This window comes from Onychostruthus taczanowskii, unplaced genomic scaffold (assembly GCF_017590055.1).
Source record: "Onychostruthus taczanowskii isolate IOZ18803 unplaced genomic scaffold, ASM1759005v1 scaffold59, whole genome shotgun sequence".
In the NCBI taxonomy this organism is placed as follows: Eukaryota; Metazoa; Chordata; class Aves; order Passeriformes; family Passeridae; genus Onychostruthus; species Onychostruthus taczanowskii.
The window spans coordinates 3120434-3138270 of NW_024503568.1; the positions used below are offsets into that span (position 1 = coordinate 3120434).

The following is a 17837-nucleotide window of genomic DNA, read 5'->3' on the forward strand; positions in this document are numbered from 1 at the left end:
TTTATGAAGTGGATTCCACCCCATTTTCTTTCTCCTTTTCTGAAAGGGAATGAAACTGTTTCCCATTTCTTCCACCTGTTTCATTTTCACAATAATTATTGGTTTATATTGACTAAACAGGTGGAAGAAATAGAAAACAGTTTTATCCCTTTCACAAAAGAATAATAAAGTCCATTATCATAGCAGGTGTTTGTTTCCACTATGGGTTTATTTTTGTAATAATTTCTCAGTGTTAAGAATTATGCAGTATATCAGTCTTGTCCTAATTTTTCATGAACACTTGACAGGAGAGATTCCCACTTTTATTGATGTACTTTCAGTCTAATGTAAATAGTACATAGTTCTTCTGTATAATTGAGAAATAATATTTTCTTTGCATACGTATTGTAGAGTTCTGTTTTGTTTTCTCTCCCATTTTACATATTTAGTCTTAGATAAAAGTCTAGTAGCGTATGTTGCACAACTTCAGTGACTGATGAGCTTTGTAAAAGTTGCCAGAATTTGGCAAGCCCTTGCCAAATGACTGTGAGTAGATAGCTTTGGAACTTGCTATGAAAACTGTGATTCCTCAAACTGCTTTTTTGATTGGAATTTGATGCATTAATGTTGTTGAACTAGTAACTCTTAATAGTCATTTTAGGGGAATGTAGAATGTCCCCTGTGTTTTCCTCTTGCAGGTCAGGAAATTCAATTGGCATCTTAAAACTTTTTTTGAGCAATTTTTAGGAGCCTGCTTTTTGAGTTTTGAAAAAACTGAGAAAATCCATTTTAAATCTTCCTGACCACAAAAATTACATTTTGTTTTAACAGTATTAATTTGTGCAGTTTATGCATCACTGTTTTCTATGAAATTAATCCATCATCAGCATTTCTTATGAAAATATCTTTACATTTCATTTCATCTGGCTTTGTCTATTTTTAACAATAATGAGAACATAATAGATTTTTAAAGTTACATTAAATCTTTGCTTTAAAAGATAATGCAGATCAAATATAAAAATTGAGAGAATGAGCAAGGAGGCAGATAAGGTCTTTTTTAAAATTTATTTTGAATAAATAATAAATATTATACATTTTTATTTTTATTGCGAGTACATAGCCATCAGAAATAAAGGATAAGTAGTTAGGAGGCAGTGGTGGAAAATGTGGCAATTAACATCAGAGAAATTTGGGATAAAATCAAATAAAAATAAAGAGGAAAGAAATCTTAATGGCAAGCAAGGTAGTATGTATGAAATAATCAAGGGTTTATATGACAGTTGAAATAAAGACTGAAGCTACAGAACCAGGAAGAAAGCAGGGTGAGGATAAAGAGGTATACAGTATTTCTCCAGCGGAAGAATTCAATTGTTTTTTCAGAAATGTTGGGATGTTAAATACCAAAAATATTTTTCTTTTTCTGTATTCAGTTTATCTACTGAATTTTATGCAGCCTTTTAAAAAACTTGAATTCTTGCTGTTCCCTTTAAAATTGGACAGAAGTCAGTTCCTGATCTTTCACAGGACACACAGCAGGCTGAATGAGAAGCCTTCATTCTGATTTTGCAGCCTTTATATGGCTACAATTAACTCCATATGACACCCACTGCTGTCTTAGTGACTGAAGTTTCCAAGGAATGACTTCAATTCTGATAGCAGGAACGTGGTGCTTTTTCTGTGGGCAGTGTGAGTGCAGCACGGGCAGCCACGTTGCTTTGTTGAGCTTTTGGGAAGCTCTGGTGGCCTGCAGGCTGTCTTCCTCCTTCCTCACTCTCCCAGCAGCCGTCAGCAGCTGGCCACCTGCTATTTTTGGGTGGGTGTCCCCATTCGCACCCCCTTCCCTCATGGGGTTCATGTCCTTCCTTCTTCATCCTCTTGAAGCAGCGCCATGTCCAGTGCCACACAAGCAGCTCTGAGCTTCTGCTCGAGGCCATCCTTATGGTGCTGTTGTGCAGGGGAATGGATGCTCACGGGTGAACTGAGAACCTGCGTAGAACTGCAAGGGGCTCTGTGTGTGTACCTGTGTTGAGGACACTGACTTGTGCCATCTGACAGGAATAAAAGCCTCTTATGTTTGGGAATTTCCCAGAGAAGCAACATGCTTTGTGCTCTACTTTGCAGTGTAGTGTAAAGATTCCTAAGCTGGAAAAAAGCAGTAAAGTGGTGCAGCAGCACAGCTGGAGTATATTTTCAGTTGATTTCAGGAGCTCTAGAATTCCTCCACTGCCTGATTCAAGCTAATCAGAGTCTCTTTACATAACAGTGCCATTTGTAGGCACACAAAACAACACTTCTTTTTTTTAAACAAAACACTGTGGTGTTCCTTTTGAAACATTTTGATGCTTACAGAATTGAATATTTCAATATTTTATTTGGGGAATAAAAAAAGGAAAGTTAAATATAATTGTTAAAGAACATGTCCTACGCTGCATGAAAAGCATGGCCAGCAGGTCAAGGGAGGTGGTTCTGCTCCTCTGCTTTAGTGACTGAAGTTGTTGTGGGACCCCACCTGCAGTGCTGCATCTAGCTCTGTGGTTCCCAGCACAGGAAGGACATTGGCCTGCTGGAAAAAGTCTAAAGGAGGGCCACCAAATTGTTTAGAGGAATGGACCACCTCTCCTCTGAGAAAAGGCTGAGGGAATTGGGTTTGTTTCTGGAAAAGGAGCTAGAAAAGGTTTTGGGGTGACCTAATCACTATGTTCCAGTACCTGAAGGGAGCCTATGGGAAAGATGAAGAGAGACTTTTTGCAAGAGTGTGTAGTGACAGCACAAGGGGGAATGGTATCAAACTGAAAGAGAGAAGGTTTGGGTTAGAGATTAGAATGAAATGCTTTACTGTGGGGTGGTAAGGTGCTGGAACAAGTTGCCCAGAGAAGTTGTGGAGACCCCATCCCAGAAAGTGTTCAAGACCAAGTTGAATGGAGCTCTGAGCAATCTAGTCTGGTTAAGAGTGTCCCTTACCTACAGTAGGGGAATAACTAGAGGATCTTGAAGGTCCCTTCCGAAATAGTCCATTTTTAGATTCTATGACTATTAATATCAGGTTTATTGGAATACGTTAACTACTGAAGCATTTGTTCTTCTTTTCAACAAAGGAAATTTCAAGTAAAATTTTATCATTTTGATGGAAAAAAAGCAAATAGTTTGCACAGCTTTATATTAAATGTAACATTTACTAAAAGTAAAATAAATATGGAGAGATTTCTTGAAATTTTGTCTTGAAATTTTGGTTTGGGCAGTCAGATTTCTGAAGGTAACCTCAACAATATTTACTCTGTTGTCTAAAACAAGTTATTCTTATGATAGTAATTTTATTTGTATTCATATCTGTATCTTGGGTGTTGGGTTTTTTCAGATTTAGAATTTTTAAAAAGACGCAGAAAGGGGGGATCAATTGTAGATTTTGTTAGATGACTTCTCTGAGTATAACCTCTTCTTTACTCTTTGTGAGTGACACTAAGATTGAGATATTCTGACAAGGGTCTGGCATATATCTTAAAGGTGCGGTGGTTTGTGCGTCACTACTTTGAAGAGACTGTGTCTTTATTTCCTAACTTATCTTGAAGCCATGATCTCATACATACTGAAACTTAGTAAGCCATTTATTTTCTGAGGTGTTTTTAATGCACAGTCTGAGATAAGCTTTATGTCACTGAGGGTACGCATTGTTTGGAAAGCGTTAGAACAAAACCAGGTCTTTTCTCTGCGAGAAGCTTGAGCATAAATGTAGTGACAGTTTTCTTATATGTTTAACTATGTACCACATCCCAGGATAAAAAATTACCTGGTAAGAAAACTTACATTGAAAGAGAATGAGGAATATATGGGGCTGCAGAAGGAGCGGGAGAGGCTGGCTTAGATCATCCCTAGACACCAAGTAAAAATTACGTCTCCTATATGCATTGTTAATTGTGTTTGTTGGGGAAGCTTGTTACCTGCTAAAGAGCATTCAGTCAATTCTGGTTTTTATGGTTGTTTTTTGTTTGTCTATTCAGTGGTATTTAAAACATTTAATAGGCTCCAATAAAGTGTGGTACCATCGCTTAAAAAAAGCCATACTCCCTATGGATATTAGTTTATCTTTCCTTGAGGTGAACTGTCTTAATACTTCTCATAAGTTCTTTTCTACTGTTTATTTCACTTGCTGCATGCCTGGCAAGCTCCAGGACTTCCAATGTCTTTTTAGCAAGAGCAGATTCCTTGGGTTACAATGTTTTAGAACAGTATTTTCACAACATAGTTATTCAAATGCTTTCCTTTGTCGAATTCTGGAACATGAATAAAAGGGCAAAGGGAAAGCCCATCTTCAGAAGCAAAGGAAAAGTCCAGATTGTTTCCTGTACCATCCTTTGACAAACTTCTGAAGTAAAATTTTGTTTTCCTTCGCACTTCCAGAGGTCTTTCACTGTATCAATCAACTTTCCTTTTTCTCATTTTTCTTCAGCCAAAACAAGCTATGTCTATTAAGCCTGTTCTCCACAAGCAGGTGAGTCAGAAAGTTCACAGATGGTTAACTCTTCCATTTACTTGAAACAGAACTCCATTGGAATTGGAATGGAGCTCCCTCACAGCTAGCCTGTTCCCTAGGTTTTTAGGTGAATTTATTTCCAGTTGTACTCTTGCTTCTTTTCTTTTCCTCAAAACAAACTATTTTATGAATGTGTTACTACTTTTAAGTACTTTTAATTATCAGGCATATGGAACATTCAGAATGTTCAGCTGCGCGTTAATGATGAATATAAAAGTTTGGGAGACGTTAAGGTTCGTTTATGTCTGTAATTTCCTATTTCTGCAAGTTCTAATATTAACTTCTGGTGTTTTAGGGTTTTTCTCCTCATATAAAGAGTATTAGATGGAATATATTTATTCTGAAATGGAAGTCGTCCTTTTAGATTATAGGAAATTTAAGGTCTCTGGAAATGCAGAAAATTATGAGATCATGCTTTTAGATTTTTTTGTTTAAGATATGTTATTTCCAACTAATTTTTAAAAAGGTGTGAAGGAGCAGAAGAAGAGAGATGTGAAATAATGGAAGAAGATCAGAAGATTGAACTTTTCTTTCTTCTTCTGTCTTGCTATTTTTGAAGGTTCATCTGCCTCTTCCTGTCTTTTCTTCTCCCTATTTTTATTCTTTTCTCTTGTTCCTTTAATCCTTTTTCATTACTAACTCCTCGTCCTTCTTTACTTCTCATATATTTTCTGCTTACTTTTGCTCTAATTATCTGTATCTTACATGCTCTGGAGAGTACCATTGTTAATCTGCCTAACTGAACAATATAAAATTAAATAAAAAAACATGTCCATTGTGATCATACTGAGGTAGAACTGGATGGATTAGGAAATAAATTTGAATTCTGGGACCTGGGAATGATGATAGCTCATTACTAATATGTTGTCTTTTTTCCATGGCAACATTAAGTTGAATACCAGTGTCATGTTACTGGTGTTTTGCTACTAGGTTAGAGAATTTAATATTCTTATAATATCTGTATTTTAGGCTACACATTCATAAAACATTTGAATGCATATATGTTAAGCTTATGTTAAGCTTACAATAAATAGACATTTATCTTCTTTTAAATATACATTGAGTTTAGTTTAATGGCGTATCTTTGTAGTTTGAAGCATAGGTGACAGAAAAGATACTTCACTAAATTGATTAGTTTATCTTATTTCTATTTTTTTTCCCCTAAAATGTGGGATAAAATTATGGATTGACAAGGTAGATGTTTGCTGCAAAAGTTATTGATTGTTGTCAGGATTTGTGGCAGGAACGATTTAAGGAAGGACCCACTCGAAGATGGGGAGCACATTTTTTATTTGGAAACAGAGTTTGCTGAGGAAATCAGTTGTAGACTTGCCAGAAATTGCTAAAAGATATTGTGATTATAATAACAAGTAAATGGCAAAATCACTTTATGAAATGTAGTGATTTGATGAGTATTATACTTACAGCAACCGTCCATAGTGGGTGCTGGCCTCTGAGGAATAAACTGAATGAATTGGTACAATCTATGCTCTTTAAGCTATTTCTATATGTATATGTCATTTTATAAAAGACCTTTCATATGGCATATGTAAAACGAACTCAGGGTATGCTGACATTGCAGTCAAAAAGTGATTATGTCTTACACAACTTTAAAAAAACTGGCTTAATTTAAGTACCTTTTATACCTCAGAAGTCAATTTTTGACACAGGTACTGGTTTCTCTCCTCTTCCAAACTGTTAAATATCCAAATAAATTCCAGAGATCACTATTTGATGGATTTAAAAAAACACTTGTGTATATTAGAAATGCATTTAAGATGACATACTGTCTTGGAAATATTGGGAATGAACCCCAAGCTAATGCAACTTAATTCTGAAGATTTGTTGTTGTTTAAGCAGTCCTTTATTTTACTTGTCATAGTTCTTGGCATTCTTGCGGGCAAGAAGCACTGTTACCATGTCATAGAGCTCTGTTTTACCCATCTTTCTGTTAAAGTATATGCTTTTTATAGTATAAGCTGCATTTTTCACAGTTTATTTGATGGGGTCTTTGGTTTGTGGGTTGGTAGATTTATTTCATTATATCATGGTCTGTATCTGTTATGTACACTCAGTGACTAAGCTTTCGTAGTAAGTAGGAGTCACTTGGCTTCCATCCTTTTCACACAATGCCTTCATAACTACATCTTGGCTCATTCACACAATGATGGAATAGTTAAGGTTGGAAGGCACCTCTGAAGATTATCTAGTCCAAACCCCCTGCCAAGGCAGTTACCTAGATACTCAGTCAAGGATATTTATCCAACAGTTCATCATTATTGTTTTAAGGCAAAAATCAGTCTAGATGTGTCGTACTTCACATTTCTTTCCCTTTCCCTGTCTTCAGACTCCCTATGACTCAAATTTGCTGAAAGCAATCCATTTTGTATTTCCCTGAAGTCAAGCACAGTGATTCTTAGAAAGGCCAGGAGGTAACCTATAGCATGGGACAGAATAGTTCTAAAATGTAGAAAGCTGTGTATTACTATATGTGTCACACAAAAACTGGTAATTGGTGGTAGCACACAAAAGAGCAGCCATCTATCCTGGGGAATAAGCTCAGAGAAAAATTAAGTAAGTGTGAGAAAATATAATGAAGAACAGATTGATGGGATAAAACCATAGAAAACAGATTACGATAATTTTAGGATTGAGCTATTTCTGAATACTTGAACAGAGATGGCTGAAAATTTATGTGTTCTTGTTCGCTTGTTTTATTAGGTGAATAGGGAATTGTAGGAAGTGATAAGAGAGTAAGAAATAAAGCTTAAGAGAGCAATGGGCTCTGGCTTCTAAGCCCATAGAGAACAAGTAACCCAAGTGTATTAAACTGCTTAAATTAAATAGTCAACCAGATATTATTTAGGATGATTAGAGATCTCTATAAGCTTGCTTGTGAGAGCTATTTATCTGAATAATGTTATTACCTTGCCAAGTAAGTTTCTGTGAAAATGCAGTCTTCCTTAGAGTGTCTCTCCCTGATACTCTTGACACAAAATGTCATTTGATAAAGTCACAGATAATCCTGGCAGTAGGGTTTAATGCTGCCTTTGTCAATATTATAAGGTTTATTCTTGCTTGCTGTCTCCTTAGAATCCTGGAATGACAAAGAATTACCCAGTTCCAGCTTTGGTATTAAATTAGAAAGGCAGAAGATGAAATCGCTTTGTACTAAAGCAGATACAAAATTCAGGTCTAATGTTTTTGTAGAGAAAGGGAGAAGATTTGAGATGCATCTAGCAAGAATCAGTAGAAAACAGATCTGCAGGAGTGTAAACTGATCTTAAGGACTTTCCTTGATGTTCTTGCATGGTATCTCTCTTCTGTGTTATGGTCCATATTGTCCATAAAGGCACACAAGAAATTAGTGAGATAAAGCAGTTAATTATCTGAAGAAGTATTTAATGGTGAAGAAGAAAATATATAGCAAATCACTAAAAATGCTGTTTAACCATACCAAACTTGAAAACAGCTGGCTTAGGTGGAAACAGAATTTTTTGAAATTTGAAAGTCTGCATCTAGATTTGCGAAAGTAGTACTTGAACCATTCATTTCTCAGAGTAATGAACATAAAACAGATTTCCCAGGATAGATTTAAAATGACAATTGTTAAGATAAATGAGCTTATATTCATATTTAATGTGTGAAGGTATAATGTAAATACTGAGGTGCTTTGTTGTAGTAATGAAAATAGGAAAACTCAAAAACTTCCTGGCATACAGTTAAGGCATAGTCATAGTCTCCTACCAGATTTTATTTCATTAAATTTCAAGTTACAGCAATTAGTAGAACAGTATTATCCCAAAAGTTAGGTCTTGAACTGGAATTGACTATTTTTATTTTTTTTTAACTGATCAGTCTGTAGCATTTTTTCTTTGACTTTTCTATTTTAATTCTATCTATTTAGCAGTAAACTTTTTCAGCAGCCATATAAGGTAGCTGAACGTGTAAATACCACAGTGGAAACAATCTCTGCATCATACCATGCCTTTGTAATTAAGCAGTGGTTGGAAGGCTGTGACTTGTAGGCAGATGTCTCTAGCAGCCTGTTCCTGTGGACAACAAAGCTGTTATTTTTTTGACTGACTTCAGAATTTTTACAATATTAAGGTTTCCACAGGCTCAACACATGTAATGCTATAAGTACTCAAAGATTGATTCCAATATTTATATGGCAAGATTCTCACCCGCAATGGTGATATATGAGAACTGTTGTTATGGTGTCAACACTTTCAACACACACAAACATAAAAATATTCCACAAAGGAAATAGAAATTAGAGAAACTTTGTAAAAGCAATAATGATTTTTTTAAAAATTTGATTTTAACCAGGAGCATTGAGTCATGAACCTTCAGGCAATTTCGTAAGCTGGGGTACAGTTTTAAAAAATATTAAATACTTGCCCCAGGAGATCAAATCTGCTTGTGCTATCGAAAGAGGTGTGGAATGTAAAGGAGAAGTGTTCTGTTTCTCTTCCCCAGATTGTATATGGCCATCTTACGCTATTTTTTATAGATGTTTGATAGATAGATCCGGTAATGTCTTGCTGATTGCAAAAACTCATCTGAATTCACCAAATTGCACATATCATGTCTATGTGTTTATATATAAACTAAAATGCAAGGACTTGGCAACACTGTATGTGTGTGTACAGGCTCTATATGTCTGCATCATGTGAAGTCTCCACATGGAAATGGAGAATTTTGTATGTGCCAAAATACCAATGGCAGTACTACTCTGCTTGATAGATTTTCTGATAGTTTTGATTGCCACTAAATGTTGAAAAGCTTTGATAGCATTGTCAAGGCTTGTTTCTCTGAGCCCTGAGGGGAACAGGCTCTAGTGATCTCTTTTTTTAGCTGCTCTTCCTGCCTGCACCAAGCATGAGATCACTAAGAACAAAAGCTTAGGAACAGTATTTAGGACAGAAAAAAGGGCAATCCAGTTTATACTGGTACATATTCACAGCAAGAGCCTTCATCATTTGTAGTTCAAGATCCAGATTCACATATACTTGTGTTGCTAATTCTCTCAGTTTTATGGCCTAGGTATGTATTTGACTTTAAAGGCTTTGCTGCCATGGGAAACTGTAACAGTTTCTCATGCAATATTTTATATTATAATATAATATTATAAAATATTATAAAAATATAATAATATAATTGTAGTAATGATTGCAGAAACAGATTTTTGTGATGTCAAGAATCATCACTGTATAAACATTTAGAACTTTGTAAGAGGAAGGGTAACATGAACTTGATACTTTGGAAACAAGAAACATGGTAAAGCAAAATGGGGAAAAATATTTGTGCTCAAGAAGAGGAAAAAAATAATTTCAAGAACTGTCTGTGCTGTAAAGAAAGAATGGAAGGACCAGATGTATCTTTGAAGTTTTGTCTTGCAATATATCCTATTCAGTCATTTTTGAAGCCATAATGGAAGTTTAGGTTAAATAAACTTCAACTTTACATTAAATAGGTTATGGGTTCAAAGTATACAAATATAAAAAAATCAGAGAATCACAGGATCAATAAGGTTGGAAAAGACCTCCAAGATCATCAAATCAACCTTTGACTGAATGCCACCATGCCCATTAAAACATATCATGAAGTACCATGTCACCTTTTTGGACACTTGTGGGGATGGTCCGTCCTCCACTTCCCTCAGTAGCCTGTTTCAATGCTTAACTACAACTTCAGTGAATAAATTTTTCCTTCTAGGCAACCTCAACCTCCCCTAGTGCAACTTGAGGCAGTTTCCCCTTGTTCTGTTGCTGATTGCCTGGGAGAGGAGATGAACCCTCATCTGGCTACAGTCTCATTTCGGGGAGTTGTAAAGAGTGGTAAGGTCTCCCCTGAGCCTCCTTTCCTCCAGGCTGAACAGCAACCCTGGTACCTTCAGATGCTCCTTGTGGGACTTGTGACAGACCCTTCCCCAGCTCCATTGCCCTTCTCTGGATGCACTCTAGCAGCACCTCAGTGTCCTCCTTGTTGTGAACACAGGACTTGAGGTGTGACATCTTGGGGAAAACAGAGACAAGTGAATTAGTGTATTTTTAAATGTATATTTCAAAACCTGTAGAAATACCCTCAAACTTACGATGCTATTTCCCTGTTCCCACTTAAAATCAGAAATAATACCTGCTGAATTTCTAACCAAACTGATTTGACTCTTCATAACTAGTTAGTGCTTATGTTTAGTGTTTGGAGTGAAATATGCTGTCAACAGCATTCCTTTCTTAATTTAATAGACAGTTGTTTCATCATCATTCTAACTGAAAAATTTCTGAGCTGGGAGCCTCTATCAGGTGATATCACCATCAAAAAATAAAAAGGAAATCAGAAACGGGAAATGAGAAAAGGTTTGTATGAGCTTTCAAACTCAGTTGTGATGATGGAATCTGGGGACTGGGGAAGCTCCCAAGCCTTCTCCTTCCTGGTCTCAGTGCAAGGTATTTTTTAACAGACTGACAGGCTCTTACTTGCCCTGGCCCCAGGGAGATATCCAGTGCCTGGTTCTGGGGCTGCCCACTACCAGCTGTGGTGATGGGACAGATCCTGGTGGTCAGGCCTGCCCTGCTGACCCAGAGGATCCATGGGGTCCTGATCTCACAGAGCTCAAATATTCACAGCAGCCTGATACCCTGAGTCTTCCTCTCAGAGATGCACTCTGAGGAGCTTTCGGACTGTTGACGATGTAATTTTCAGAATGTCAGGAAACAAAGGAGTCTAAAAGACACGGAGAAAGTTAGCAGGAGTAATTTTAAAATGTGAAAATCTGATGCATTATTTTTCTTATTTAACATTTTTAATAGTTATTTAAGTCAGGACTTATCTGCAGTTCTGCTCAAGTTCTGGAGTCTGTTTTCATCCTTTACTTATTTCTTCCTTTGAAGCTCATCCCACTAGCAGAGTAAAATTAAGCCTCCCCAACTCCCTGTTGTTTGCCATATACTTTTCACTTGAACATCTGCTTAGGGAAAAGGGATTTAGTGGACATTTTTTATTAATCTGGACTAAAGATGTGTTGGCGCATGCATTTTTTTCCACAAAGAAGTCCTTGTCTAAGTATCATTTAGTTCATAGCAATGGGTAAAATGAATCTGTCTTGCTCCTCGTTGCTGAGCCCCAGCAGGGAGGATGGGTGGAAGAGGCAGCTCCTGTTTTGGGTGTCAGGAGGAGGTTTTCTTCTGCAGCAGGAGCTGCTGCTCCTTCCTCTCTCTTGTTGTACCTCCTCCATTCCCTGTTGCAGAAATCACTTATCACTATATTTATTTAGACAGCATCATCCAATTCTGACTGAACTTCTAAGAAGCATTTTTTCATAACTGTCATAGAATTCAACGAGAATATAGTTTGGAGGGTGAAGTTGAATTCTGATGACATTGTTATCCAAACCGTTGGTAGCAGAAGGTTTGGGGAGGTCCCCTTTAGACCAGTGAGCAGTGATTGCCTTCTCTTCTTGGGTTCTCTTTGCAAGGCCACAATAATTTTTACATTCTCATTATAAGAAAGCTAAAATCAAGCATTTATCTGAATAAAGGTTTTAAGTGTTTGTTTCCTTTGAAATTTGCATCAAAATACCACTTACAAGTTATGAACGAGAACCTGTATTGGCAGTCAGCCTGCAGCCGTACATATGGGCAGCAGAGGACTGCTGTAAATCACTGCCTTCTGCCAGTTCAATAATAACCATCAGGCACCTCTTACCAACACAGACATACTGCAGCCCTGAGTAATGCTTCATGAGCCACATCCTTACTGAAACAGCCTCTTTGTAGAAAGGTGGGTAGTTGATACTCGATGGTGCTGCATACAGGTTTGTTGGTGGGCTTGGCCTTTTTAATATATTGGAATTTCTAGACCAGTAAAGCTTTAGATTAAGCACAGCTATAGCTGGAGTAAAAACATTGTCCAGTTTTCTGAATAAAATTAACTTGGCAAAACGGAAAAAAAAAAAGTTGTGGATGTAAATTTAGATACACACACATTACTGTATTGTATCCACGAAAGAAAGTCCATAGAATAAGAACCTGTATAAAAATTGTAATGCCAACTGATTGCTGGATTTCTCTCAGTGCTTCTCTTTGGTTTATCTGTCAAGAAGAGCTTTTGAGTTTGTGCGAAGCTTTGTTGGCATGCAGGAAATTGTATATGTGTGGTTGGACCTTTTGCTTTTTTAAGTCATAACAAGATGTACAGAAAACCTCTGTGAAGCTTTTATATTTTGTATGCCTGTGATGTGTTTTATATTGTATTAAGCTTACAAAAGGAAAATGGAGATAGAAAGTAGTTATTACTCTACATGTTATTGTAGGTGTTAAAATTAGTTATGGCCCAATAGATATGCAGGTTGTTATGACTTTCTGTTGAGAACTATAACCCAGAATAATTTTTTTTCTAATGTTTATTTGCTTTTAAATTGATCTGTGCACATAGCATTTGAGTTTTATGTAAGTTGTCTTATGAGTCTTTTTAAAGAAAAGATTATTTTGAAGAAAGAGGATGAGGATATGAGAATGAGGAGAAAATGTAGGAAAAGTGTGTGATCTGGGCTTGGGCAAGTTTTCCTTCTGTTTTGTGTTTTCTGATTGTAGGAGAAATGGTACACAAAATTCCAGTCTCAACTGAGTGCTCAATTTTCTTCATCTGAAGTTGAGTCACTTTAGAAAGTGAATAATAATTTTTAATGTGGGCTAAACCTCAAACGGTTTTGAACTTAATATGTAAATTTGTCTTCAGTTATAAAAAGTATCTTTGTCAGGGCTGAGAGGTAGTTAAGAAAAAAACAATTCACTTTGATACTTTTGCTTTTATATATGCAGGTTTCATATTTCTAGTGTCATTATTTTAATTGTTTTGCCTTTATTCTAAAACAATACAACATTATCCCAAGTCACATCTTTATAGTTTTGGAGTCTTAATTTAAAACAATTTCTGCAGCATGGTGTAGAATCCAGCTACTTTTCTCCCCTGTACTTGTAATAGCTTTTCAGTCAGCAGTCTTCACACCATGCCTTGCCTGTTTATTCTGCACCAAACTCACTGGACGTGAGGTATGAAGTTGCATCTCACCTCATCCAAGGCAAACTCTGAATCCTGGGCCAAAGTTTCCCTTTTTCTCCTTCCACCCTCTTGACTAAATGCAAACTGCAACAGAAGATGGGTTGAACAGTAGGAGTTGAAATCAATTCAGGCAGGGGACAGAAGTGAAGGTCTTCTGTATTTTGACTGAATACCTAAAGCACTGACCTAGCGGGTAATAAAAAATAACAAAAATGTAAAAGTAAAGAAAAGAGAGATTTTTCATGAAACAAACATTATATTTCAAGCTACATTAAATTGGTACTGTGCCAGCTATAACTTTGCAAATAACATGGGATTTAAGCACTGCCATGACAGGCTCTATACTATATATACACATTTTTGGAAATCATATCTCTTGAGGGGAGCTTGGAATGCAGAGACTTAGACAAAGAAGGAAATTGTCCTTGATCTTAAAAACAGCTAAGAGTTTAAAACCATATTTGTGTTTTAACATGACTGGTGCTTACGAAGTTACTGAAATTGCTCTGAAGTGCTAAGATGCTAAGGCGTGCAGAACCTCTGTACTTTTAGAAAACAGAGAATACAGATTCTGTTCTGATGTTTGTGTTTACACCAGCATTTTACAGTGATTGTTTGGATGATTTGGATCAGACAAAACTGTAAAGAAATACATAACATTGTTTTTTACCTCCTATTTATTTCCTGTTTTTAGAAAAAATAATCTTAGGAAAAATTAGATACTTTTGTATATATTTTCTGGAATTTTTTTGCTTACTTTTTGATGAAGAGCATGTACTTAACTATTTTATAAGTGGAGCTGATAACATTATTGGAGTTTTTATTCCATACAGGTTTCTAGGACAGTTTTTTTGTTGGCTTTTTGGTTTGTGCTTTTTTAATATGACTCCTGAAAAAGAGTAGAAAATGATCCTATTCTTCATATCCCTTTAGGACAACTTATTAAAACTGGAACATGTTCCCAATATTAGTTTGCCTACTCAAGGCTGAGGAAGAAGTATTATTTTTTTCTGAGGGTTGTCAGCACTGTTAAGGAGTATGCAGGCAGAAGATGGTGTGTTGGCATTCTTCTTAAAATACCGATATGTCATTTTGAACATTTTGAAAGATCTCTATTCTAGCTTGGATACTGTCACATGAACTGAAAAAAGTGATTGAATGGCTGTGAACAAAAGGTTGTAAAAAATGATTCTGCCTTGTCTGTAGTACTCAAAAATAATTACAGCTCCTGACCTGAATGTGGAAATCTTTTCAAAGGTTTTACTGGACAACTAAAGCAAAATTTACATCTGCAGAGCTTTATTTTCTTGACAGTAATTTCAGACATGAAGGTGATGCTTTTTGGATGTGACTGTTTTAAACTCATGCATGAAAAATGTGAATAGTTGTGTTGTTGTTGCAGTAGAGCATATATTCTTTCTTGATATTTGACTAAGAAAATGTGAAAAAAATGGAAAGCAAGAATGTAATTTAATTTCAGTAAGTAACATAACGTAGGTTTTGCTTTTAATTACAGTTGCATAGGCATAATACTGATTTAAATATGAATAGACTATCTGGCAAAATTTGGAATGAAAGCATAGTCAGTGCTGAAAGAAAACCTCAAGACATTGTTTTAAAATCTCTAGAAAGCAGTCCATTTCTATTTTATTGAATGTATTTTTTAATTTGGTTAAAAAATGTGTGAGGAGACCTTGTTGTTTTTCTATTTGATGGTTGTGTTTAAACTTTCCTCCAAAGTTCAGAAAAATCCTTTTTTAGGATGAGGCTCAATCACCTCTGTCATACATCTGCTCATCTCACACTGCTACTTTTGTAGTTACTGCCATCATTATCATAAGATGCAATGATTTTTGTATACAACCATGTATATGAATACTGAAAAACATATTAAAATAATAGAAACCAAATAAAAATAATTTTTTGTCAGTCATCAGTTTGTGTCCTTGTCCTGGTCAGTAAGTGTCTAACCCACCAGCTTCTAAATTACAGCTAAGAGTAAAATTAGTTGCTTAACCTATTTATTTATTTAATTATTTATTTTTTACATAAAGTTTTGATTTTTTGTTGCAATTCAAATGACACAGCAATAAGATTATAGATGAGTTTATTAAGTATTTGCATTGACTGCTCATGAGAGCTGCTAAACGCTGTTCCCTGTAGTTGATAGTAACGTTGAAATACATCCAATTAGTGAAAATAAACTATTTTATTGGGGCCACGCATAGTCTTAGATGTTTTTATTTAAGAAAATTTGGTAAATGAAAAACGTTGGGAAACACCATTCTTATTACTGTGTAAACTGTGCATGAGAGTGGGAGAGAAACACTTCCTCCAACACCTCTTAAAAGTGAATTTTTTGTTTATAGCTGCTATGAACTGTTACAGAACTGTTACATAACTATTGTACCAATCCTTGGCTGCTACATTTTCTCCTTTCAGGTCACATAATTTGCTAAATTTATGTTTTAGAGTCATGTTTAAGATGCTGGATTTCTTTAAAGTTTAAGAACTATTACAATGCCATATTTTGTTGATTTAATTAAGAGAAGCCATATTATGTCTAATGTTTGTAATATTAAGTGCCTAAATAATTGCTCTAGAGTCCTGTTCTTGGCTTGCTCTTTGCTTCTCTACTTTACTTCCAGGTTTTGTTGTAGAAATAAAATTGCAGATGCAAAGTTCACCTATTCTCTTATTCACTGCTTTGGTACTCATTACTTGTTCATGGCCATTGTGCACATTTGACCATTGTACACTCAACTACTGCATTTTAAAGAAACAAATGAGTTAGTTATTTTTCTTGTGTTGCTGAGATATTTAATGAGGAAAAGATGGTTATGTGCATGGTGAGTTCTAAGTGAATCTGAATTCAGGGATTTAATGTAGTGGCAGTTTACTGAAGCAATTGCTTTGTTATTCTGCACATAGTTAAAAAAAATGGAAAAATTATGTCTACTTGATTCCAAACTGCAGGGATTTGCACAGTTCTGTTAGACAAAAGTTACTGAAGCTTACAGTTTTTAGAATACCTGAGAACTCTGCAAAAATTGAGGTTTTGAGAACAACATTTGTATTCTGTGATGTGACCACTGAAGAGTTTTTTTTCTGGAGGGTTCCCATTTATCTTGATACTGTCCAGCTCCTGTACTCACTGGCAGCTCTGCCAAAGGAGATTTTGCAGTGCTGGTGGAAACGACCGTGTTTTGTGGTTGACTCAAGGACAAGAAAAGTGACTTGAAATAGTCATGAAAAAAACTCCTGCAGAAATATGCTATTTAACAGTTAAGGATTAGACCAAAGAGTGGATTTTTTTTCTGAGCATTTTATGTTTACTTGCTGGTTTTTACAGTAGTTGTTAAGAAGGTAAAGTATGTTCTCATTTTCTTTATGCCCACAGCTCTCATACAGCTACAGAAAATTACTAATGTGCATTGTGAAAAGCTGTTAGCAGTTTTGATGGTTGTTTTTTTAATTACAGTTCATATTATGTAAATCAGTGTTCTGTATTTTCAATTTCTCTCTCTTTATTTTTTTATCCAGATTCCACCAAGAAAATTAAGGATGTCTTAGAAGAATTCCATGGCAGTGGTGTGTTAGCAAAATATAATCCTGAAGGGGTAATTTTTCTTGTTTCTTAATGATTAGAAATGATGGGGACAGTGTGTAAATTGTATAGCATATTTAGCATTTTAAATAGGAGATTATTTATAAATCAGGTGTTTGGGGTATTTGAAAGTGTTTAGAAAGCAAAAAACCGTGATGCCATATGATCTGAAATACCTCTGTAGTCAGTTGGGGTCAGTTATCCCAACTGTGCCCCTTTCCAGATTCTTAGGTACCTTCAGCTGCCTTGCTCGTGGGCTGGTGAGAAAAGGCCTTGACTCCGTGTAAATAACTAAAACATCCTTCTGTTCTCAGCACAACTCCAAAACACAGCTCCATGCAAGCTACTTTGAAGGAAATTAACTCTATCCCAGTCAAAATCAGCATGCACATCCCCTTCCCCTTCTCCCCCGCACCCCCCCAAATAAAAACCAAACACCCAAAACACCTCCACAGCCCTTATGATGAGATTAATAGGGTTTTCAAGTGTCTGAAGATTGGAAATGTTAAGCATAGTTTCAAAAGTTATAAAAGTAAAGTCCATTAAGATATCTTTTTAAATTCTGTTTCCCTTGTGTTGTTTCTGCTAGTGGAATTTTCTGATGATATGAAACAAAGAATTCAGCTGAAAAAAAAGATATGTATGCCTATTGTCACT

General features: G+C 35.8%; 1 protein-coding gene across 1 annotated transcript in view; it reads left to right on the forward strand.

The window, feature by feature from the left end:
- DGKB (diacylglycerol kinase beta) overlaps positions 1 to 17837 on the forward strand; it is a 330606-nt gene that overhangs the window by 43946 nt on the left and 268823 nt on the right. The window contains exon 3 of the mRNA XM_041418276.1: positions 17117 to 17193. Within this exon, the coding sequence (XP_041274210.1) occupies positions 17117 to 17193 (77 nt within the window). The remainder of the gene's footprint in view (positions 1 to 17116; positions 17194 to 17837) is intronic.